Source organism: Harmonia axyridis, chromosome 7, assembly GCF_914767665.1.
Source record: "Harmonia axyridis chromosome 7, icHarAxyr1.1, whole genome shotgun sequence".
In the NCBI taxonomy this organism is placed as follows: Eukaryota; Metazoa; Arthropoda; class Insecta; order Coleoptera; family Coccinellidae; genus Harmonia; species Harmonia axyridis.
In genome coordinates this window covers 35,613,334-35,640,399 of record NC_059507.1, presented here as the reverse complement: position 1 = coordinate 35,640,399, position 27,066 = coordinate 35,613,334, and the positions used below count along the sequence as shown (strand labels likewise).

Below are 27,066 nucleotides of genomic sequence, written 5' to 3'. Positions count from 1 at the left end.
GTTGGAAAAAGTCATCGAAAATTGGACGTCCAGATTGGACTACATCCAAGCCAGCCGTGGCGGTCATATGCCAGAAATCATATTCAAAATGTAATGCCACAAGATTATCTTACGGATAAATAAATTTCTTGTCAATCGAATAATCCATCGTTGTTTTATTGCAATTTGAAGTTCTATAGCTCTAAAAAAAACACCCTTTATATAAGCATATCCTTTTTTAAGAAAATAGCTCATGATGTTTCTTAATGACATTTGGCCTGTCACAGTTCTCCAAATTCTTGGTTGTTTTAGGTCTGAATACAGAATAAAATCCTAGAATTGTGGAAGAAAATCATTATAAGTAGATGACGAAACCTTATTTGATGAAGCAGATTCTAGATCATAAACATATCCTCAGCGTGTTGTGATTGTTTTTATTGTGTTGATCAAATATTCAAATCGTACAACTGTTAAAAAAAAAGAAAAAGATATAATCATCCAATTTGAAAGAGCGCATTAAATTCAGAACATCTAATTATATTCAATTATATCCAATCCTATTCAATTCGAAGTCATTTAACACACATTGTTACACTACCAGTTTACTACTAACGGATTTTTTGTCTGTGAGAAGTTCAGACAGCGAGAAAATGGATCTTTCATTAATTCATCGAGTGTTTCTTGAGTGAGTTGTTCTCAAGAAAAAATTTGATTACCTAATCAATTTCATTGATTTATTTTAATTCTTAGATTGAACCAAGGAATCTTGAAATTAGATCGTATGAATATCACGTTTATTTGAATGGAAGGTTTTTTAGAGATATCGGATCTTTGAAATTAATATTTGATTCTTTTACGATACTCACTGAACTTTTGAAACTAAATTTCAACTCTATGGAATATTTTTCTTTGGTTGCATAATTACATTTCGAAATGTCATATTTAGACATAACAATTTCAGTTTTCGTACAAAATTTCATGTTCATAATGTAACTAGAACCAAAAATATTCAATGAGAACAGCTAAGCTAAGATGATTTTGAACTCTCCTTGTAGCACCCTCCTGAAATTTACATTTTGGAGAGAATAAAAATCAAAATCGCCGTCCAGAGCATTTCTCAGGAAGTCTATGAGCTATTGGCATGTAATGGTAAAGGTATGAATTTTTGAAGAAAAAATAATGGCAACAAATTAAAAAAGAAATCATTTTCAGAAAATTAACAACACCTAATAACGAAATTGAAATTATACAGGGTGTTTTTCTTGAAAACTTTCGATTTATTTATTGCTCTGAAATCGTTGGAGATATTCTAATGGAATTTAGTGGGTTTCAAGAGGTACATACCTAGTTATTGCGCATTTAATGATATGTAAATTGAAAATTCAAATTGGAACGCATATGGGTAATGATCCCTTTTAATTTAAAATAATTATACACAACCTAGATATTTCAGGCTAATAATTATTTTTGAATTTCTCGTTCAATTTGTATGATACGCTGTTATTATGCAAAACAATAAAACATCTTGAAGCGTATTTTTCATTCCTTTAAAATCATCTATTACTATAGTTTATAGTTCTTGATGATTTGTTAAAATTGAGATGTTTTATTTTTATTAATAAAAACGGCACCCCATATAAAAAAAATGATGATAGATTTTCTGTCAGCAATTGGACGAGGAAACCAAATGTGATTTTTAGTTTGAAATATCTCAGTGGCGTACAATTTCTTTTAAATTGAGAGCAGTAGATGAATTTTTAGTTTTTGAGCAAAATTTGAAGACTCCGTATATTGTACATCATTTGAGGATGAAATATATACTGAGGGATTCACCGCGATAGCCTATTATACGTTCTTGGAAAACTAATCATGGCAATGATCTTTCTCCCTAAAATATTTAATAAATCTCTCCCATATTCGGTTATACCGGAAACAGACTACTACTTCCTTATTTCAAATGGCACACCCAGTATATTATTAGCTCTTTTGATGACAATTTCAGCAATATGCCATTCCTTGGGTATAACCTCAACGATTCAGGAGTTAATGGGATTCTTTTGAAAAAAGGTTGGCGACGAGAATTCACATCATTTTTTTGAATATTTCTGTAGAAGAGTTATTTTTCGATAAAACCTTCTTCATTTTCGATTCTGCAAATATGTAGTATTATAACACTGTTTGCGGTTTGGACCGACCAAATATGTACAGGGTGTTTATCAAAACTCAAATTCAAGATTCAAGATTTTAAAATAAGAACCTATATTTCTTATTATTTCTGTCAATTTACTGTATGAAAAGAGGATGGATATTTAAGCAAACTCTAGGTATACCTAAAATTAATACCCTAAGATTTAATGAGGAAGAACTTGAAACAGAAAAGACCGTCATTTCTAACTGTGTTGAGTAGTGTTTGACTTCCGGAAAACACAAAGAAAAATTAAAATTCGATGTTTCGATAACTAAATTTGACATTTCATGAATAGTAATAAATTATTCGTAATTGAAAATTTAATTGGTTTATGGATTTGTAAACAATCCCAACGAACAATTATTAATTACAATAACAGATTACAAATACCATATTATCTGTAATCTGTGACTACAATTCATGAAATGTCAAATTTAGTTATCGAAACATCGAATTTAATTTTTTTTCTGTTTTCCGGAAGTCACAGAGTACCTAATCCACGATTGCGGCTTTACCGCATTTTAAGTTCTTCCTCGCTCATACTTGAAGTATTTATTTTAGGTTTGCTTGGGTAAATCTCCTCTTTTTATTATTAGAATTGACTGAAATAATAAAAAGTGTAGGTTATACTTCGATGATTTTTGATGAATTTGATGATTCTGATAAACCCTGTACATTTTCGGTCTAAAGCACGACTTGTGTTAAAATACTACGTACTTATTTGCAGAATCAAAAATGAAAAGGAAGGAAAACTTTTTCTGCAGAAATATTCAAAAAACATGCCGTCGTCGTCTCCATTTTTTTCATAAGAATCCTATTAACTCATAAGCCGTTGGGTTTTTTCCAAGGGTTGGCATATTACTAAAATTATTATCAAAAGAGCTATCTAATGATGCAATGAAATACTGGGTGTCCAATTGAAATATGAAAGTAGTAAAGGGTGTTTTTTTTAGAACTATAGAAGTTTGAATTGCAATAAAACAACGATGGATTATTCGATTAACATGAATTTTATTTATCCGCAAGATAATCTTGTGGCATTATATTTCAAATATGATTTCTGTCATATGACCGCCACGGCTGGCTCGGTTGTAGTCAAATCTGGACGTCCAATTTTCGATGACTTTTTCCAACATTTGTGGCCGTAAATCGGCAATAACACGGCGAATGTTGTCTTCCAAATGGTCAAGGGTTTGTGGCTTATCCGCATAGACGAATGACTTTACATAGCCACACAGAAAGTAGTCTAGCGGTGTTAAATCACAAGATCTTAGAGGCCAATTCACAGGTCCAAAACGTGAAATTAGACGGTCACCAAACGTGTCTTTCAATAAATCGATTGTGGCACGAGCTGTGTGACATGTTGCGCCGTCTTGTTGGAACCACAGCTCCTGGACATCATGGTTGTTCAATTCAGGAATGAAAAGGTTAGTAATTATGGCTCTATACCGATCACCATTGACTGTAACGTTTTGGCCATCATCGTTTTTGAAGAAGTACAGACCAATGATTCCACCAGCCCATAAAGCGCACCAAACAGTCAGTTTTTCTGGATGTAACGGTGTTTCGACATACACTTGAGGATTAGCTTCACTCCAAATGCGGCAGTTTTGTTTGTTGACGTAGCCATTCAACCAGAAGTGCGCTTCATCGCTAAACAGAATAAAATGGACGTAGTGCGCGATACGTATTCCGCACAGAACCATTATTTTCGAAATAAAATTGCACTATTTGCAAGCGTTGTTCAGGCGTGAGTCAATTCATGATGAATTGCCAAACCAAACTGAGAATAAATCACTTGACAGCTGTTAAATCGGTCGCCATCTCGCACAGTAATGCCAACTTAAAGTTATATACCTAGAAAAAAAAACACCCGTTAGTATGTTTCTGTTATAACCAGAAGTTGTAGAGATCTGAAAATATTTTAGGGCGAAAGATCATTGTCTCAAACCCCAACTTGTAAATTTTCACAACTAAATTATGATTATTTTTCCATAAACGTCTAATTGGCCATCGGGGTTAATCACCCTATAAAGCAAACAATTTTTTTTTTTTAGGAGAATTATTCCCTTCAGTTTGTCGTAGTTATTTACTAACATTCTGTATATATCTACCATGATAGTGTAAACAATAATTTTCCCCCAGTCCTAGTCATTCGGAGTAAATGACCCCGGGTTCAAACCTCGGTGCTGGCCATTCATTAAAATAAATTCACATTGATAATGAAATAATAATTTTCCGTATATTTCACAAAGAATTCCATCACGTAATTAAGTTCATCCAAATCATCATGGAAAAACACCAGCTCGTTAACTTTCCACCTAGCATCCCCTAGAGTGATCGAAGATGGAAAACATCCAGATGAAAATGGAGCAACACTCGCGAAAATTCAAGCTAGCGAGCATGCGCGGCTATCGGTTCAATAGTTAGAACTCGCGCTTCAACAAACCTACCCAAACAAAACAGTGCTTTCCAACACGACCAAGAATTGCACGCCGCCTTCTCAACAGCTAACATTCTCGTTCTTCGAAAATTAACACATGAGTCAGCTAGAATTGTCGCCAACAATCAAACTTTAAGCACGTTCCGATCGATCGTCGAAATGATGCAGCCCATGAAAAAAAAATCAACGCGGTAAAATCGTCGTTTTCCGTGTCAACATGACCAAGATGTGAATCTGTGCTTCCTGTCAAAATGATGGACCTATTTTTTCAGATTGGTTTCGGATTAGCATGCCTTGTGATTTTTGGTTATCTGTTTTTCGAACTGCACTACTTCGGGCGATCCCTGCTCTGTGTTTTGCTGGCCAAATGCAAGAAAAAAGTGCACGTGCTGGACGAGACGAGCATTAAAGGTATGTGAATCTATTTAGAAAAAAATTGCGGCACTTCAAATACCGTCATATCAGAATTACTTCCTCGTTGGAATGTTTACTATCGTTTGCGGTCGAAAAAATTGTAATCCAAACCTGCAATTCCGATTATTTACTATTAGGAATAGGGAAGAATTAGAATATCAAACAGTAAACTTAATCGGCAGCTTGGCCTTTTTTTCTTAAACCAAATTTGAATGCATTCAATTTGTTTCACATCTCTCTTATACACCTTGAATTTTGAAGGCTTAAAATGTGGAATAATCGAATCTTTTAAATTTTTTATGTATTGACACATTATGTAAAACGAGGGTACCAACGAACCTACGTGTGAAATTCGGTTTCAACAAAAATTACCTATTGTATTTAGTCCTCGTTAAAAGCACCATTCATTAAAAAAATTCCAAGTTATTTAGCTTCAGGAAAGCGCTTGAATATTCATATAGATACAAAAATGATTTCTTATTAAGATTCTTTCAAATTGATGATTGTTTCTTTTTTAGAGAGGATGAACCTATTCATAGGAAAGTTGTAAACAAAACCAATGAATATTCAAAGATAGAACAGGAAATTGTTAGGTTCGATATACGGAGTGCTCCAGAATGATTGGTCGATGAGTATTTTACAATCAAAAAAATATTGGGAAAGTTCAAAAAGATTCTTTTTCGAAAAAAATACACCCTTCCGATATTCTTCAATTTTGGGGCAACCAAATATTATGCACAAAAAAAAAATACTGGATTTGAAACGTCTCATCATCGAAACTTCGCCTGAAAATAAGAAAAGATTCGTAAAAGTTCTCATGAGTTTCACCCTTGAAGCCACCAGTTTGAAAATTAATATGTTCACAGTAAAATTTTGAACTCCTTGGTACCAAGAAGGTTTTATTGATTACGAAAATCATATTCGAAATGTCATAAATAGGTGTTCAATATCATATATGTAATATGACCTATTCAAATGATTCTTGTCAAGTTTTTCCAAATACATACATCTTCATTATCGTATGAATTTCGAAGAATGCAAAACTTATAATATATGTACAGATACACGATACACATATTTCTAATATTTTCAGGCTCCAAAATTCGTAAATTTCTTCATGTATTTGAGTCTTCAAAATGCGAAAAAATTAAAGTAATTAACAATTTTGAAAAATTAATAATTAACAATGTTGAAAAATTTCGATATACAAAATACTGTATGCACTTCAAGGCTAAAAAGGTAGAACTCCACTCGAATTATTATCGATGTCCGTCAATATACATATACTAATTCGCTATTTATCAAAAGCTATAATTTGTTTGTTCCATTTTTCTATCTTTGGACCTCATTACAATTCTAGAAAAATCGACTGGACATCAGAGAGATTCTGAAAAAAATAAAATATGTATGCAATGAAATCTAACAACAAGTAAGTAACTGATCGTTGTATTATTATTGAAGTCATTATTCAAACTTAGAATGATACACCACAGGTATAGCTGAATCGTAGAAATGATCGTTTTCTTGGAAAATTGCATGCTCAAATGGAAATAAATATTTGGCTTCGTCATGATGTTTTATTGAATTCAAATATTTATATTTGGTAAAGAATAAAACAGACATCAGTTAATAATATTCTATTTTATCATTATTCTGTCCTTGATTTTTTTCAACAATCAACATCAACTATCGCTATCTAAGCATCTGTCACTTTTGTAACTGTCATTGTTTAACATTTGACATGTAAAAATTACGCCATTACTGAAAATAGAACAATACACGTTTCAATAACGTGTTGAAGTTATTAAAATTCACAACAAAAATTGTGAAATTCGCAAAACTAAGGTAGTCGTGAAGCACCTTCGTGATCAGCAATTGTGAAACTGGTGGAAATATTCGAGCTGTTGAAACAAGTTTGTGCTGTGAAGAATCGAAAACGTGTGCGCCGCTCAAGAATATCTAGGAATATTGCTGCTACCGTAGTATTAACGAAAATCTTAAATTAAAAAAAGGCAAGTCATATACTTCTGCTGAGCGAATATCTGTTATTGATAACTTACTTTTTTCGATGAACTAATGATATGTCACTTTGATAAGTAACCCCAAAATTGATGAACATAGATAATCATTGAAATACAGGTGTTCCTAAATTAGAGATTCGAAGGAAAATGATATTCCTTAGATGATTTCAAAAGAAAAAATCCTATAAACATGGGTCCGCAAACGCTTTGTTTTTGAGATACAGGGTGTCTCTTGTAGTCCTACTCTTTTGTGGTGATTATGCCAGTTTGTCAAATTTTCGCTACAGATTGGGTTTAATAAGTATCAAAACTTATAATTAATTAATTCATCACATTCACTGCTTACTGACTGGATCTTTATACTAATTTGGATTCTTTTGAGGATTACTAGAAAAATTTATGAAATTTTTCTCGAAATCGGAAGCAGATACGACAAAACTACAAGAAACAAAAAATTATAGTACTACCTATAGACCAAAATTTCTTTTCGTATTTTTCTAAACTACCAGTGATCCACCAAAAAAAAAGTCTGGAGGAAAGAAGCGGGCACTGTATCACCCTGTAGAATTGCATTCGAAATTAGCATATCACATGATGAAAATTTTGAATTGGAATATTCATTTCAAATTTAAGGTAAACATCTTGTGAAGGGAAGGTGCTATGAGAAAAAAATCTGACCTTAATACCCAGTATCTCGAAAAAAAAGCGTTCGAGTGCCCATTTTTATATGACTTTTATTCTTAAAATGATCCGAAGAATCTATCGTTTTCCAATTAAGAACACCCTGTATATTTGAATCAATCGAAAATCGAAATCCATCGAAATAGCACGTATTCTAGCAGTATTATAATTCATCATAATCATTGCTGGTTATTCGACTATCACTTATTTTTTTCGTTGGACGATGTAAAACATCGAAAAAAATTAGGTATTAAAACCACATTCTCGATTTGATCATAATAGTTAGTAAATTAAGAGGCTTTTGATTGTTAAAGATTTGCAGCATTCTCCTGTAGTATGTGTATTACTTGCCTACTGAAACTTTCTTCATGATGAATCTATCCTTGACTTCTTCTAACATAGGTTATCGAGTAGGTTTTCAGGAAGTACTCGGACCTCGAATGAATGTGAAATAGATTGAATATTTCATTAGGAACCAGATGCAACCTTTTACTTCTAATAGAAAATTTTTCTACTGATAATTTATATAACGCTTCGATTTCCGACACCAAGAAATGAAATATACCTATGAAACTGTGCCGAAAAATCACTAATTAATTATATTTCTCGCTCATTACAGAGGGTTACGTACTCAATTCTATTTTTTCAACGCAATTATGTAAATCGATAACAGCGAAATATGTGGCGAATTATATGCAGGTATGTTGGAGTACGTATGATATTAATTTTCCTCTCGAGAAAATGATATACGCGCTTTCATCTGTGACGAATTCAATTATGAAATGTGATATGACGAAAAGGAGAGAAGGAGTGTTCATTACTGCTGTGATTTACCGTTTCAAGCCTCGTTTTTATTTAACTAATTTCAATTTTTTTTCGTCTAAAATTACTCTGATTTTTTTTGCCGCTGAGTTGGTATAACTGTTCAAGCTCACGCGAAACTTAAGCTTTAACTGTCGTTTAATGTGTTTACAAAGCTCCATCTTGTTAGTTCATCTCTTCTATGTTTTTCGATTATTCATTTCGATTGAAAAAAATTATTGGTTGTCACTTGTTATATCGAACAAATGAAAAAATAAAATTCTAAGAACTAAATATTACTTATTAAATTTGTTTATTTGCATTTTTTCACATAGTTAATTATAAGTAATAGTGTTTTTTTTTTCGAGGAATAAACTTCAAGTTGGCATTACTGTTCAAGATGGCGACCGATTCAACAGCTATCAAGTGATTTATTCTCAGTTCGGTTTGGCAATTCATCATGAATAGACTCACGACTGAACAACGCTTGCAAATAGTGCTATTTTATTTCGAAAATAATGGTTCTGTGCGGAATACGTATCGCGCACTACGTCCATTTCATTTTGTTCAGCGATGAAGCGCACTTCTGGTTGAATGGCTACGTCAACAAACAAAACTGCCGCATTTGGAGTGAAGCTAATCCTCAAGTGTATGTCGAAACACCGTTATATCCAGAAAAACTGACTGTTCGGTGCGCTTCATGGGCTGGTGGAATCATTGGTCCGTACTTCTTCAAAAACGATGATGGCCAGAACGTTACAGTCAATGGTGATCGGTATAGAGCCATGATTACTAACTTTTTCATTCCTGAATTGAACAACCATGATGTCCAGGTACTGTGGTTCCAACAAGACGGAGCAAAATGTCACACAGCTCGTGCCACAATCGATTTATTGAAAGACACGTTTGGTGACCGCCTAATTTCACGTTTTGGACCTGTGAATTGGCCTCCAAGATCTTGTGATTTAACACTAGACTTCTTTCTGTGGGGGTATGTAAAGTCATTGGTCTATGCGGATACGTCACAAACCCTTGACCATTTGGAAGACAACATTCGCCGTGTTATTGCCGATATAATGGCCACAAATGTTGGAAAAAATCATCGAAAATTGGACGTCCAGATTGGACTACATCCGAGCCAGCCGTGGCGGTCATATGCCAGAAATCATATTTAAAATGTAATGCCACAAGATTATCTTGCGGATAAATAAAATTTATGTCAATCGAATAATCCATCGTTGTTTTATTGCAATTTAAAGTTCTATAGCTCTAGAAAAAACACCCTTTATATGGCGTATATAACTTGCCTTTTTTTAATTTTGTCAACCGTTTTTTCAAGATTTGAGATATTCTAGGGGGACATAATAAACCATAGTAAAAAATTTGCAATACCAACGCTGTGTCGAGTTGAAATTTCCACTTCTATCGATAAAAAATTAATGAATGCTAATTTACAGCTTATCAATTATTATCGTGTATTTATCCCCAGGTTTATTTGGGAGACAGAGAGAACAATGAGCTGTTGTGCAAATTTTATAGTCTTTTTTCCACGATTCATTTCATCAGATTGAACAAACAACAAATATCCGTCTGAATTTTGTACTATTCTTCATGTTTTCGTTATCGTATTTTCCCATATCCTTGTTTTGTTAACGATTCCAATAGGGAAATGAAACAAGTTCACCTCAATAAACCATGAGAGCAATGTCGCTGAACTTAATCATATACCTTTCTCGATCATACTCTATCCTCGGTGCACACAACTCTACTACTGTTTTCGCAAAACATCTTACTTTTCGTTTACAATCGTTTCTTATGTAAAGGGGTCAGGTTTAGACAGGTTTTTCTTCCGTTATTCCGAAAAGTTATCCATCAATAACGATAATTTAATCTTGGCCTGATTACTCCCTCTTTTCGAAACCGATATCAATTTAGATATTATAATTTTCGACCAGTTTGATATTAGGTGCGTAATCTGAACTTGAAATAGAAAATTTCCAGAGAAGCAATGACATCTAATTTAAATATGCTTCTATGGATATCAATATCCGCTAAATTTGTGGTCATATGTCAAAGAGACATCTCTTTCATTTATTGAAGAAGGCGAGATATTTGAATCATTTGAATCACAGATTACAGATATCTGTAATCTGTGATTTGAATACGGAACTTGAAGAAAAGGACCAGGCACTTGAAGGTATAAAAAATGGTTAACGGTTAATTTCAAATGTTAGAATTGTTTTTTTGAACCTTGGTGCCTTCAATAAGAAAAGGCTCTGGTCAAAGCTGGTTCCCAAGTTGAAGGATGTTCAAAGTAGACATAAACAGCGTTGAAAGCTACAACAGTAGTAGTAGTAGCTACAAGTATCGAGAACGGTAAAGATATTTTACCGATCGTACACAATCTGAGATACTTATAGCGTTTTTTGCTCGATAGACAAACTTTTTACTTAAACTACAAAATAATTACCCAATAAATCAAAATAGTTATTCAAGGCTTCAATGAAAGTGCTGTGTAGGAATATAATAGAAGGCGCGGTTGTCTAGGTGATGAAAGCTTATTGATTGTAAATTGTTAAAGCGTCAATAATTAACTGAATTTACTTATAATATATTTAATTAAAAAATGAGGAATATCGACTCTTCTGAAGAAAAAAAACCAAAAATCTTGGGAAATCGGCTATTCTGCATGTATTCCCGGGAAAACGAAAATTCGTAATGGGGGTAGCTACATAACGGGTGTTTTTTTTCGAGGTATATAACTTTAAGTTGGCATTACTGTTCCTGGATACTTTACTGAACTGATCATCCATGTTTTCAACAAGGTATAGCCATAGTATAAGGAATTCCTTATACTTTGGTATAAACTTCAACAAAATAATGTAATATATAATACATAAAATAATAGATCCCATAATCCTGAAACACTGTTTCTTGGTACAAAATATGTTGTTGTTCAGGCAAACATGATAAGAATTCGTCCTAACACCTGAGGAGACAGATGTTCAACTAATTATAACCTTTTAAAATGATCAACCTGAATAGGAAACTACCAGTTCTATTTTTCGCAGATAATGAGGATCAATCTCAATGAATGAAATGGTTCAATTGAGATAATAATAGTTCAATTTGTGAACGAATTCGTTCTTACTCAGAAAAAAAAACTTTCTGGGAGTAGATCGCCTTGGACTGATTTGAATAATTAATATATATGGTACATGATCATTGAGAGTATGTATAAACAAAGCTTGGAATTTGATTCAATTCCTTGAGTGACAAAAAAAAATTCAAATATCTCTTAAATAATGAGCAAATGACTAATATTTGTGTGGAATCTGTGGACCTCTTGAAGTTATGGTTTATGATTAATATGTTTTTCACATGATCATTATATTCTTAACTAGTGACCCAGCAGAAACTACCTGAGATGGTGAATGCTGCTGAAAATGTCATCTTGAATTCGTTGCCGAATAAATCCAAAGAATAATATGAATACCTATGCTCACAAACATTTTTGGATTATTGCAAAGATAAAAAGAGATCTCCCGATCTGAAAATGTAATGACTGCATATGAAGTGTGTTTTTTTAGAGCTATAGAACTTTAAATTGCAATAAAACAACAATGGATTATTCGATTGACATGAATTTTATTTATCCGCAAGATAATATTGTGGCATTACATTTTAAATATGATTTCTGGCATATGACCGCCACGGCTGGCTCGGATGTAATCCAATCTGGACGTCCAACTTTCGATGACTTTTTCCAACATTTGTGGCCGTATATCGGCAACAACACGGCGAATATTGTCTTCCAAATTGTCAAGGGTTTGTGGCTTATCCGCATAGACCAATGACTTTACATAGCCCCACAGAAAGTAGTCTAGCGGTGTTAAATCACAAGATCTTGGAGGCCAATTCACAGGTCCAAAACGTGAAATTAGGCGGTCACCAAACGTGTCTTTCAATAAATCGATTGTTGAAAACATGGATGATCAGTTCAGTAAAGTATCCAGGAGTTCCGGGAGTTATTGAAATGAGTTAGACATATCTGAAATACCTTTCAAATAGTGGATATGAAAAATTTTTAATATTCCGCTTTCCACATATAATGCAAACCTTACAAAATTTTAGCCATTCAAATATAAACCTGATCTTCACTACTTCACTCAGTATTTTTCGCTCTTTTCAAATTTCTATTAATTTTTTCTTCAACTCATATACCGAGTATAATTTTTCACCTGAAAAATTGAAATTTTTCGATACGAACCTGCAATATTTTTAAAAATTTTTTTGTGAGCTGATGGAGAATGCTTATAGTCAAAATCCTGTGAAATATCAGCTAGAAATTTGCCATTTTAACGGAGATATGGGAGTTCATATTTTCAGCATTTTCTCATGAATCTTTGAAACCAATATCCTAATGGGACATTTCAACTCATTCAGTTTGAGGTCCTCTATCTCCACTGAGCCCTTCTCCCTTACGTCACGAGTATATCTATATATACATTTATAACGAAGAAATATTCATTTTATGGCAATTGTGTTTTCCATTGTAAATGACAAATAAGGAAACCATTTAGATTCCTGACATGCTTTGAGATCATCTGCTTTGTTTGTCGATGTAAACAACTAAACTGTAGCTAGTTTAAATGCGAAATTGCCGAATTATTCATAATACCCGTTGATTCTCGTTTTCGCATTCAGTTGCAGTCTATAGGGATCTCCGAGTTCTGCTAAGAAATTCATACAGTAAACACCTTGTAAAATCAACAATTCCTTCCGCATTTTAAGTAGGCTTGGCGCTGATTCAGATCCTTTTAAATCTTTATTTCTTGTGAGTATTGATAGTCGGTGGGTTCGTGGTCAAAATAAAACTTTTTTTCCATAAACATGTGTCCAAAAACGCTTCAATGACGAACTACTGAGCGTTGAAGTTTTAAGATTTTTTTCGTTTTTTCTTCATAGCTGTTTCAGTTTTTGAGATATAAGGATCAAATTTGAAATACGTTTTGGGGTTCTCATTTCAGGGAAATAATTTTTGAGGGGTCCAGTCTTTTTTCGACCCATTAACTTTTTTGTGATATGCCGCTGGTACATATACAGGGTGTTCCAAATTCAATGCTCATTGAATGAATCCCGAGAACTATTAGATTTAGATAAAAAATCTTCAACGTCCCTGCAATCAGATCATAGATATATTGATTCGTTCTCGAGTTACAGGGTGTTTCTGAAAAATATATGTTTCAAATATTCCGGTATATCTTGTTTTCTCATCGAGCTATTTAAAAAAAAATCTATAACGTTTTTTTCAGTAATTTTTATGATTTATATGATACTCATAACATATCATAAAAAATCAATTGCTTCAGAAATATTCTACTCTGTTAATTGCAGTCACCGTCAGTCATGCCTTGGAACAGTGAAGTTCGTGCGTTTTCCATTAAGGGCATTAAGATATTTTTTTCGAATAGATGTTGGCCTCGGGTTTGGCGATTTTTCACCAGAATTGAAATTCAAAATTATTTGAGGACTTTATAAACTTTATAAAAACAAGTAAAATCAGAAACGAGTCCTGCAATAAATTTCTGATTATTTCAGTCAGTAAAGCTATGTCATTTAATCATTCTTTCGATATTCCTCATAAAACGAAACGATCGTAGATAATACAGAGTTGTTATAAATTATCGTTATTTTATAGTACATGTTGAATTATTTTGAATTTTCTTATCTCATATGCAAGTTTAGGAATAGAGAGTTCAGGAAATTTGAATAAGAATTGATAACACACAATTTATGTTTTTCAATTACGAAATTTGTTGATATAGAATAATTAGTAGCCAGTATAGGTGAAAAGCAGTATATTATACAATTTGTAAAACAACACCTTAAAATATTGATTAACATCATGTTGGTCGATTGTTCACAACGGGACAACACTATAAATAATATTATTGCAGTTTGATAAACGGAATAGTGGATTGGCTGTGATATGAAGCAGGACGCAGGTATGAGTAACTTGCAACGATAAATTTTTATTTTTATCGAAACTCTGACAACTTGGAAAAAAAATTTCATACAGACTTTAAGAACTGCAACCAATTTGATTTATTATTATTACAAATCAAAGCAATATTTTCCATTGAGCAAAGGCTTGTAAAAACTAGATGTTACATTTTGGAAACAACATTTTTTTTCTCTTATGCTTTGGCAAATCCCTTCATTCTGCCATACCTTTTAGAGCAAAATCATGCGGTATTATGCCAGTGTCACTCAGATTTCATGGTTATATTCAATTATTATATTATGTTGCTACTCGAAATTCTCTTGTCAACTCGAGGAAGGATATCAATGCCTTTTGTACTAAAATTATAAATTACTATTGAAAGAATTGAAAAGAATACCAATAATCGAATCATTAGGTTGCCGGAAACGATTGTTTTTTTTTTCAATTTCCATTTTTTGATTGTACTTCTGCTAGCCGGGTTGTGGCTAACATATTCTTTAGTTTGGTCATTTGAATGACCAATTCTTGTAACTTTTCTGATCTTATAATTCTCTAATTTTAGCAAAACCCAAGTATATTGTAATGACTCTTTGCTTGCCCGAGAGGTGGCGTTGTGGTCTGCGAACCTCACGGAAGATCGTAATCGCTTGGGGTATAATCCCAACCGTTCTACGGCAAAGTCACCTTGCTCCACTACGGAGATGGATTGTATAAGGCAGGGAACACTGAATGCTTTCCTGATAATTCCATCAGTTTTCTCGGGATGTAATCCGCAGAGAGGTTGGGAACTCCTCGCCAATCAATCTATCAAAATGATTAATTCATGCGATAAAAATTCAAATTTCAAATTAGTCACGCCTCATAGCGAAATGTTAGCCAAATCCATAATAAAATTTTTTATCATAAAATATTTTCAATATGATAATTTCCGGCTACTAAAAAAAAACAATTGAAGGTGATGAGGATGGTTGCATATATTTAAATCCGATAATTATTGTGGTTCTCCCATTTTCTATTTCTATTGCAGCTCTGAGAATAATAACTGGTTTTTATCGGCTGAATTTATGTGAATTATCGAATTTTTCTATCCTGTATTGTCTGCTCGAGTATAGAGATATGGTAATTCAGAAAGAAGAAGGTAACACACATGGATTTATTAGTGTTTTCATTTTTCATAGTAAATTGCGTATTTCCACGAAGTTTGAGTTGGCAAGATATTCAACTGTAATCATAAAACCGAAGGATATCCTTGCAAGTACCTATAAAGTTTTGAGTTGAAGAAAAAGGAAGCAGCATAAGCATTTTCTTTTTTTCGTATTTATAATGATTATCTTATACTTGCAGGGATATCCTCCAAAAATAAGTAAAGGGATGGTTTATTTATTAACAGTTTTTTTTTTCTTATCGTTGTTATTTGAGCGTCTTACTTCGTTCAGAGAATGTATTCTAAAAGCAGCGATCGTGAAAGTACAGAAAAAGATAATTTTACAACCGAACTGCAGTAAATAGCAGATGAAATTACTAATGTCACGATGATTTTGGAACAATCCGAAACACCAAAATAAAAGCTAGAGCGTGAGAGGCTATTAAACAAATGTTACCAGGAAGTAAGAGGTGACATTTTGTAAAGCAATGGATGTGGAAGGCTTTTAAAAGAAAATAAATAATATGAATGTAAAGTTGAAAAAACAGACTTGAAAAAACTGGAAATAAAGCAATCAAACTGTTGGAATGGGAAAAAGTTGAGGTAATGAAGACCATGGAAGAAAAAATCCAAGGCGCAAAGCACATAGGTATTGATGATGGATGTACTCAATATAGGATGAGTGAAGCTTCTAGTACACAAGAAGAGACTGAATCAGCCATCAAACCATAATCTAGCAGTGTCAATACTGTCGAATCTGCTTGTAGTGTTTAATCACTCTCAGTTCCAAAATATTTGCCATCGCTACAACTGATCTCTACAGTCTACACAGCTTAGTCTGCTACTGACCAAACTCAGAATTATTGAAGAATATCCTTCTTATTCAGAGTAAAGGAAAACGTTCATGTATAACCAAATACTTTTTTATGACAAACATAATAATAATACAGGATGTTTCCTTATTGAATGTCAATATTTGTGGGGGTGATTTTCGGGCCCATTTAGAGAAAAAAACTTTATATGAACATATGTCCTAAACGTCTCATCTTTTGAGATACAGTGTGGTAAAGTTTTCAAAAATAAAAAAAAATAAAATCTGTATTCAATTATGAGCAAATTTGATCTCTTGAATTTTTTTGGTCCGACACACGGGTTTCATCTAAAAAAATAAAATCTACGTATGTCTCTGCATGGTGATATTGTCATATAATATAATGTATATACACACATCGGAAAAGTCTAAGGATATTCTTCGAAATGATTGGTTTTGAGTTAAATGAAAGAAAATTCGAGGAAATTATGTATAGATGTATCCAATAATTGTTTATATACTTCAAATAAACCGAAATTTTTATAATGAAAAAGTGAAAAACTGAAAAAAATCGAAGTCTCTAAATTGCGAAAAACATAGTAATTATTCTTAGTAATTTTTTATCGAAAATCAATTCAAGTTTGGCATTCAATACAATGTGTGGCCTCCTCGTTGATTAATTACGGCTCTACACCTACGATTCATAGACAAAATCAGATTGTTTAGGTCTTCCTGATTCAAATTTGTTCATTCAGCTGTCAGAAGCTCCCTGAATTCTAAAACATTTTGGACGTTTCCCATATTTGGCGTAATCCTTCTTTGAAGCATGTCCCATACATGTTCTATCGGATTCAGGTCCGGAGATTGTGCTGGCCATGGCAAAACATCAATTCCCTCATTATCCAACCATTGTGTCACAATACGAGCGGTATGGGGACGAGCATTGTCATGCATCAAATGGAAGTTTTCACCAACAGCTTCTGCATAAGGTTGTACAATTGGTTGCAGAATATTTTCCAAATATTGCTGAGCTCTTAGAAAACCATCAGGAAAAACGAGCTCTGTTCTACGTCCAATGGAAATTCCTCCCCACACCATAATTGTACCACCTCTATAACGGTGTACTTCCTGGACGTGTCTCAAGCGTTCTAAATTACCAGATCGTCTCCATAGTCTTATTCGACGAGAATCTGGATGATATCCGAATCTTGATTCATCTGTGAATAAAACTGTGGACCACTCATTAACACCCCAATTTTGAAACTCACGACACCAATTCAATCTTGCAGCGCGATTTCCTCTGGAAAGTGGTGGACACCTAATTGGCCGTCGGGAATGAAGATCGGCTTCATGAAGACGATTCCTCACAGTATCTCGCCCAATGGTCAAATTATGAGCCCGTTGAAATTCCATAACCAACTCAGGAGCCGTTATAGTGGGTTGCCTTCGGGCGGTCAAAACCAAAAATCTGTCTTGAATAGCAGTTGTACAACGTCCACATCCTGGATGATTTTCGGCAGGATTTCCAGTTGTTCTGAAACGCCTCCACAAACGACTTATAACACTTTGTGAAACACCCATTCGCTCAGCTGCATCGACTTGTCTCATGCCCCCTTCAAGTAAACCAACCACTCGATTCATCTCTTCCAAAGTTAAATGATGTCGTTCCATAATAAAAAGAAGTTGATAGAAAAATATTGTCGATGTTATAACCCAAAATCGATCTAACGAATGCATGAAATGATTAAAATCAAATACAGAAATTTTAACTGCGACATTCATTTTTTTTATTTTTATCATATCTCCCATATTTTCTTGGCTAGCATATGTATACAACCAAAATTCATTCCGCATGATGATTTCAATTGATAGTCTGCAAAAAACTTGAGATAAAAGCAATATGCGATTTACCATGCGAGATATACTGAAATATCCTTAGACTTTTCCGATGTGTGTATGTATGTATTGACGATATTGTTATGATAAAGCATGGAAACGGTTTTTATTTTTTCAAGTCAAGTGATCAACTTTGGTAAGAAATGATTGGGAATTTAAAAAATAATTTTTATTTCAGGAAAAATCTGTGGCGTACCATCAATGTCTGCCAAAATAGGCAGGTCAAATTACGTACGAACGCCACTGGTGGAAATTAAAAAAAAGGAATACATTAAAAAATGCCTCTTGATTCATAGTACATGTATGACAAATTTCATTGAAATATCTGAAGTGGTATTGTAGATATTGATAACAAAATTATCCATTTATGAAAACTTTACTACCCTATACCTGAAAAGGTAAGACGTTTAGGTCAGATGTTCATATGAAGATTTTTTCTTAAAATAGGCCCAAAAATCACCTCCATAAATATTGACGTTCAATTAGGAAACACCCTGTATAAGGTTTTACCGGGTTTTACTCGGAATTTCTTCATCCCAGCTGAAGATTTTCCTTCATTTTTTTGCAACCTTTCTTTCATGAATATGGATCATTATAGTCATCAGAAGAATTCAAACTGAATAGAATAAAACGTATAGCTCCTTTGGTATCGAATAGTATTGAAATAGTTCGGACCTAACGACGAACCTTGAAGGACACCTTTTCAAGAGAACAACAGAATTCAGGACAGACGGTCATCCCTACTTGTTTTCCGAGCGATCTCTCGATTGATTAAATCACAACGTGGGTATTTTCCGATCGTCTAATGTTCGAGAGAACCCAATACGATATTAATTCGATATCCTGTTTGGGGAAGAACGACAATGGTCGAAGTCACGAGAACTTCCGTATTAATTGGATTGAACCGGGTATGATCCGATTAAATCTATTAATTTTTATGTTTATCCAATATCATCGACATAATCAATAATGGCCATGGACGGACAAACGTTGAATGGTGATTCAAAAGTACTTTGACAAACTTCAGGAGGTGATTCCTCACAATATTCTGATATGAAATGCTCAAATAAATAAATGTCGAGAAACGCTTCGTTTCTAAGTTACAAGGTGTCAAAGTTTTATTTTTATTTTCGTTTTTTTTCAAATAGCTTTCAAAATATTGACATGAATTAAACGAAAATTGGTATTGGAATGTTTTTTTAGGTGTCGAATTTGAACCTGGTTATTAATGCTCTCATTCGTAGGGGGCGCCACCTACACTTATTTTTCTTTTATGAGCTTAGAATACGCTTAGCATGGACAGCCTTCGGCAAACTGAGTTTCATTATTAAGGACAATAATATTCCTCTACACTTAAAACGCAAAACCTACAACAGCTGTATATTACCAGTGGCAACTTATGGTCTAGAAACTATGGCGATAACGAAAAAAGTGGTAGAACAACTGAGAGTAACTCAAAGGGCCATGGAAAGGATTATGCTGGCTATAAGCTTAAGGCACAAAATTCGAAAAAAGATCAGGGTAACTGACATCATGAGTAGAATAGCGAAACTTAGGTGGCAGTGGTTGGCACATGTTAAAAGGCAGAGTGTGGAGAGATGGTCACACAAAGTGATGTTTTGGAGACCTCGAGAGACAAAAAGAAGCATAGGAAGACCGAGAAAAAGATGAATAGACGACATAGTCGCTGTAGCCGGTAAGCAATGGATGAAAACAGCAAAAGACCGAGAAGAATGAAAAAAACTAGAGGATGCCTATATCCGACACTGGATGAAAAAGGTCTGAAGAAAAAGGAGAAGAAGAAGAGCGTACTTCTAGCACATATTCAGTAAAAAATATATTCCACTGTCTACGTAAAAAAACTACCCTTTTTACAAGTCGTTATAAGCAACCGTTTTCTAAAGGGTGTTTTTTTAGAGCTATAGAACTTTAAATTGCAATAAAACAACGATGTATTATTCGATTGACATGAATTTTATTTATCCGCAAGATAATCTTCTTGTGGCCATTACATTTTAAATATGATTTCTGGCATATGACCACCACGGCTGGCTCGGATGTAGTCCAATCTGGACGTCCAATTTTCGATGACTTTTTCCAACATTTGTGGCCGTATATCGGCAATAACACGGCGAATGTTGTCTTACAAATGGTCAAGGGTTTGTGGCTTATCCTCATAGACCAATGACTTTACATAGCCCCACAGAAAGTAGTCTAGCGGTGTTAAATCACAAGATCTTGGAGGCCAATTCACAGGTCCAAAACGTGGAATTAGGCGGTCACCAAACGTGTCTTTCAATAAATCGATTGTGGCACGAGCTGTGTGACATGTTGCGCCGTCTTGTTGGAACCACAGCTCCTGGACATCATGGTTGTTCAATTCAGGAATGAAAAAGTTAGTAATCATGGCTCTATACCGATCACCATTGACTGTAACGTTCTGGCCTTCATCGTTTTTGAAGAAATACGGACCAATGATTCCACCAGCCCATAAAGCGCATCAAACAGTGTTCGAATTTATTACTGGCAGAACTTCATCATTTTCAACTATACTGGTGGAATTTGTATGTTTGTAATCTACAAAATGGGTTGATATAACTGATTGATCATGATTGTTTATTTCATAGACCGGACATTTCAAAATCTATTTTTTTATGAACCGTACAATACCTGTTATAGATACATTGAAAATGTTCATAGAAATTCTGATATACTTCCTTGTCTGAAGCATAATTTCATTTTCAATAAAAATAAATTAATGCTCAATTAATAAATCAAAGATGCGATCTTCGAAATCAAAAAATTTCACATTTCAATTAGGCAAACAACACCGACTAGGACGAAATTAAAAATGTACTTAGTTGATGATTGTAGAAGTGACCAACGTCAATTCAGAACTCTTCTCAAATTTTCTTTATAAAATATCAAATAGATAACCATTATGGAATATAGATACGAGTAATTTATTTGAATTTATAACTCATAAATTAATGAAATAATTATGTAATCAATATTTTTGCGTAAATTCTCAATCCTTATAGTTCGATTCACAAAATTTTTTATGATCAATTATGCAGTTCCCGCGTAATTCTACAAAGATATAAGAATTTCAATGAGATATAGGAAGTATCTACCTGATGTTAAAACTATAAGAATTTTTAATGATGTTATTGCTGATTCTATAACCTCTTTGTTGATAAACTTTTCCGTTATTTTATAGTCACTACAAATCTTTGATATGACTAATAAGATAATTGAACATTCCCAGGATTCGTACCATTGTCCTTTTATGTTTTCTTCTTAACACCGTTCAAGGATAAAACAAGTTTTCAGTTCATTATATGGACAAGATATAAAAAGAATTTATAGCCCGTTTGTTCTCATCTGCCTAATAGTTGGTAGGCATTTGTTTATTGCACTGATGTAAACAAAACCAACCGAACGGAAATCCTTGACTGTACTCTTACATGTGAAGATGGAAATTTTCAGAGTTGAACACCGAAGGTTGAAATTAACTGTGCTTTTGGTTCATTATTTTGAATGACAAACCTCTAGATCTGAAGGGTGTTTTTTTAGAGCTATAGAACTTTAAATTGCAATAAAACAACGATGGATTATTCGATTGACATGAATTTCATTTATCCGCAAGATAATCTTGTGGCATTACATTTTAAATATGATTTCTGGCATATGACCGCCACAGCTGGCTCGGATGTTGTCCAATCTGGACATCCAATTTTCGATTCATTTTTCCAACATTTGTGGCCGTATATCGGCAATAACACGGCGAATGTTGTCTTCCAAATGGTCAAGGGTTTGTGGCTTATCTTCATAGACCAATGACTTTACATAGCCCCACAGAAAGTAGTCTAGCGGTGTTAAATCAGAAGATCTTGGAGGCCAATTCACAGGTCCAAAACGTGAAATTAGGCGGTCAACAAACGTGTCTTTCAATAAATCGATTGTGGCACGAGCTGTGTGACATGTTGCGCCGTCTTGTTGGAACCACAGCTCCTGGACATCATGGTTGTTCAATTCAGGAATGAAAAAGTTAGTAATCATGGCTCTATACCGATCGCCATTGACTGTAACGTCTGGCCATCATCGTTTTTGAAGAAGTACGGACCAATGATTCCACTAGCCCATAAAGCGCACCAAACAGTCAGTTTTTCTGGATGTAACGGTGTTTCGACATACACTTGAGATAAGCTTCACTCCAAATGCGTTCCATGGTTAATCGAATTAACTGCTCTGATGGACGATTTTGTCGACGATAAAATGGACGTAGTGCGCGATACGTATTCCGCACAGAACCATTATTTCGAAATAAAATTGCACTATTTGCAAGCGTTGTTCAGGCGTGAGTCTATTCATGATGATTCATGATGAATTGCCAAACCATACTGAGAATAAATCACTTGACAGCTGTTAAATCGGTCGCCATCTTGAACAGTAATGCCAACTTAAAGTTATATAACTCAAAAAAAAACACCCGATACAAGCACGTGCCCTCTTCCTCATTTCTTATTCTTATTATTGTTACTTTCCGCTTGAAATTTACTCTCAATCTTCTCGTTGCTTCGTCTATTCTAACGGTGTTAGATCCGGACTTCTAGCTGGCCACGAAAATAATCCAAAATTATAATCAAATATAGTCAAAGTTGCAAAAATTGACGAAACATGAAATACGGTGAGAAATCTTTTAAGATTCCCAAGACCTCAAATATATCGTAAACAGTTGATTTTTGGTTATCACTAAATATGGCTCATACGACAGCAAATGATTTAACTAATACGTCCTCCAAGGTTCAAGTCTAATTTGGAAACATACTGTATATTGTTACGATGACACTGTAACCATTTTTCACATCGCAAAAGTTATAGCATGTATAATTTATGACATGATTTATGAATTTCTGAATATTCCATTTTGGATTGTCTTACAAACTATCCCAGGTTCGAATCCCTCTATTACATTCCCATGAAGATTTTTCGATATCGATATTTCATGTTTGGTTTTTTGGTGTTCAAATATTTCGCGATTAAAATACAACAGACCATAGTGTGAAATTCACAGCGGTTTTTTTTTCTAGGGATATGTCTCACTTCGGACATAGACACCCTGCTGACACATATGAACAACGCCAGGTTTCTGAGAGAGTTGGACTTTGCCAAGATCGATTTTCTGGAGAGGACTGGCCTGTTCTACCTGATCAGGAAGCACAAGGGATCGATATGTCTTGGAGCCACTACTGTTAGATATAGAAGATTCATCAAGTTATTCTCTTGTTATAGGATTACTTCGAAGGTAGGTTTGTGAATAACTCTTACTCGAAGTTTATAGTCCGGGAGCCAGGTGCAAATTTGGTTGATTATTTCCTCTCGAGAGATACTTGGTGAGATGCATCAGATAATAGTAATAAAAAGCCTCGTGAACGTCAGCTACGACTCGGTTGGGGGGGAGAGCGGCGGCAGCCCCCCAAACACGAAGAAAAAAATATACATTCAGTCATTTCCTCCCAACTGAAAATTTGTCAAATTGTAGCTAACCCAATATCTAGACGAAAAAATACAATCAGCTGGCTATAGCATGGTGGATTATACGTCAGCTGGTGCCTCAAACATGAAAAAAAAATTATATTTTCAATGACAGCTCTGACAGCGACTGTGATACTGAAATGCACCGAAAACTCCATTATTAATTTGGTAATACTACCTGATAATAATAGCATAATGTTATTCCATAAGGAGGAGAGTCGTCACTTTTCATAGCAGGCTTGTTTTCCCACCGAACGCAGTGAGCCATGAAAAATCACTTTCCCCTCCAAATTAAATTGAATGAAAAAAAATTATTTCATCTCGTACTTAAATTTTTTTCGAAATGCAAAAAAATCTGGATATCGTCCTTTAAATTAGATTTATATTTACGATAGTTATAATTGAGTGATCAAATAGAAAATAAATTTGCATAGTTATGGTTCTCATGCTACATTAATTTTGACAGACATGAACTATAATAGTTGATAGTTATCTTTGCTAGGCAACACTTTTCTCTCCGGTGGACGGAAAAGTAATTCATAGCAACACATAGCAACACTTTTCCCTATGGCGAAGAAACTTTTCGATGATCCTGTCAGTAAAAATATGACTTTGTATTTGTTCGTTTGAAAAAAAAATAGCTCATTAATATTTATAGAATAATGAATAGAGATTGGCGATTTTTAGATATGCGTTTCTTACAGTCAACAGTTACAGATCGTAGCTTCGAGATACAACGACCAAAGTTTACCAGAGTTTATAGTTTTAGCTTTTTCACTAAGTAAGCCATTATTACGTTTTCTGGCAATAGGTTTAATGTCGCGACTTAAGGGGCGCTTGCAATCATTTTCATCTTCCATTTTTGCTGCTTCGCGCTCACATACGATTATTATTCAGGAAATATCCACTCAAATGAAAGATGTCATTTACTCGTTGTCATTGGGCACTCTGAGCAAAGCATATTTGAAGCGTTGGAACCTCTAGACTAATCTAACCGAAGCATTCAAGATCAGGATCTTATCGTTTGTGACCATTTCTTGCTCAAAATTCGGAAATTGTAGACATCATGAAGAAATATTCTGGGCCTCAAAACAACAGATTTGAGCAAACCTGAAATAATATGTTACATAGGCGTACGACTTTGCTTTCGCGGTTTTTTTCCGAAATTCGAGGCTTTATTGTGAAAACCTGGTTATACATTTATGATTCAAAGCATTGTCCATCGCTGGTCAAAACTTTCTCCCATCTTTCGGGTAGCGTTCGAATCCCGCGTTGAAGAAACTTCACTTCTTTATAAGACCGGAAGTGCTGGTCAGCCAGGCCGTGTGCCATTGATCGAAACAAGTGATAGTCCCAGGGAGCAACGTTTGGAGAATATGGCGGGTGGGTAGACCTTTCCATTTCAGCGTTTCCAAGTATGTCTTGACCACTTTCGCAACATGGGGTCGAGCATTGTCATGTTGTGAAATCACTTTATCATGTCTCTCCTTGTATTGTAGCCGTTTGTCTTTCAATGCTCGTCTCAAACGCATAAACTGCGTTCGATAACGATCGCCCGTGATTGTTTCAGTCGGTTATTACAACTCATTATACACTCTGCCGAGCTGGTCCAACCAAATACCGAGCATAACCTCAGAACCGTGAATATTCGGTTTGGCCGTCAACGTGGAACGATGGCCGGGATATCCCTACTTTTTGCACTTTGGATTATCTTAATAAACCCATTTTTCGTCTCCAGTCACAATGCGATGCAGAAATACCTTCCGCCGTTCAACATCTCTTGGCTTTAACTCGTACGTAGCAATTTCTGCTTACTTCTGAATCATTTCCATGACTTTCAGGCAGTTTGAAAAGTCTTGTTGCATCACTTCCAATGATCCTGCCATTTCTTGTTGCGTTTGACACGAGTCTTAATCAAGTAATATCTCCAATTCTGCATAGTCGAAAACCATGCTGATCTTCGACGTCAAAATCACCGTTCTTGAACCGTTGAAACTACTCTCGGCACGTTCTTTCACTTATAGCGGCCTCTCCATAAGTATATGAGAGCATTCGATGAGCCTCAGCCGCAGATTTCTCCATATTAAAGCAAAAAATTAAAACCAAAACAGAGTTGCCAAGTTGTTCACATAATGTAATGATAATTGTAGCTCAAACATTAACCGCAAAGGCTTTAGAGCCTGTACGCGATCTACACTTGCCAAAACAAGTTCCAAGCCAATTCTCTCAGTTTCTCAGCCATTTCTTGTTGTAAATTGTAAAAACTATATTCTCAAACCCCCTTTTTCCATTCCAGATCATCTACTGGGATGATTGCAGTTTCTACATGGAGCACCGTTTCATAGCCTCTGCAGACAACTTCGTAAGCGCAGTTGTACTCTGCAAGACCCGCATAGCCAACTGCAATGTAGAGGACATGATGAACGAGGCCCTGTTGATACCTGAAAATGGCGATATAGAAAATGCCAAGAGAGAAAGGCCCCAGCTGACACCACTGCTCAAAAAATGGATAGAGCACAACGAGATGTCAAGCGCGTTGCTACGCAACGTCAAAACGACTGCCAGTGATACCACCGAAATGAACGGAAATGTCACTAGCACCATAGAAGTTAATGGAAATACAGATATCCTAAAAGAAAGCGTCGACCAAAGCAATTGCAAGGCTGTGGAAATTGTGGGCTGTACTAACCCCACTTTCAGTGAACAAATTTAAGATTTTCCTTCCGTTCTTGAGTTGTCGATGTGGATTTTAGATCATTTTCTCATTAAAGTTCCTAATCTATGCACTCATTATAGTACTTAATCTTTTTACGTAACCAAAAGGCGATCACTTTTCGTCCAATGTAAAACTCACTTTCCTACGTAATATTATTAGGTGTTTAGAGTGTTTACTTAGGTCCTTTATTACCTCATAAAAAATATACTCGATTGGGATAATAGAATAAGCTACCTATCGATAAATTTCATTAGTCCAATATACAATAGATGAAAACGATATTAGATAACCTATCTAGAAAAATGTTTGGATTGAAGAGGAAGTTGATTGTTAAAAGTTTTATCGTACGATTCAAGAAGTGCTATTAAATTATACTAAAAACAATTCCCAGAACCCGTAAGGGAATTAATTTATCTCATTTCCAACG

At 34.6% G+C, this 27,066-nt stretch overlaps 1 protein-coding gene across 2 annotated transcripts; it reads left to right on the top strand.

The window, feature by feature from the left end:
* The first annotated feature begins 1,092 nt into the window (after positions 1-1,092).
* LOC123684212 (protein THEM6-like) lies at positions 1,093-26,709 on the top strand. Of its 2 annotated transcripts, none has more exons than XM_045623383.1 (4): positions 1,093-1,128; positions 4,883-5,021; positions 23,479-23,693; positions 26,220-26,709. In XM_045623383.1, the coding sequence occupies exons 1-4, from the start codon at positions 1,108-1,110 to the stop codon at positions 26,634-26,636; spliced, it is 792 nt and encodes a 263-aa protein (XP_045479339.1). In that variant the 5' UTR covers positions 1,093-1,107; the 3' UTR covers positions 26,637-26,709. The 2 variants fall into 2 exon arrangements, with proteins under 2 accessions (XP_045479339.1, XP_045479338.1); XM_045623382.1 differs by lacking the exon at positions 1,093-1,128 and adding an exon at positions 1,277-1,315.
* The last annotated feature ends 357 nt before the right edge of the window (positions 26,710-27,066 follow it).

What these genes read in the sequence shown, in the direction of transcription:
- LOC123684212 (XM_045623382.1), top strand. Translation starts at nt 1,292, where the DNA reads ATGGAATTTAGTGGGTTTCAAGAG. An exon ending in AATTTAGTGGGTTTCAAGAG is followed by an intron (nt 1,316 to 4,882) that starts GTACATACCTAG and finishes CTATTTTTTCAG; the next exon opens with ATTGGTTTCGGATTAGCATG. An exon ending in GGACGAGACGAGCATTAAAG is followed by an intron (nt 5,022 to 23,478) that starts GTATGTGAATCT and finishes TTTTTTTTCTAG; the next exon opens with GGATATGTCTCACTTCGGAC.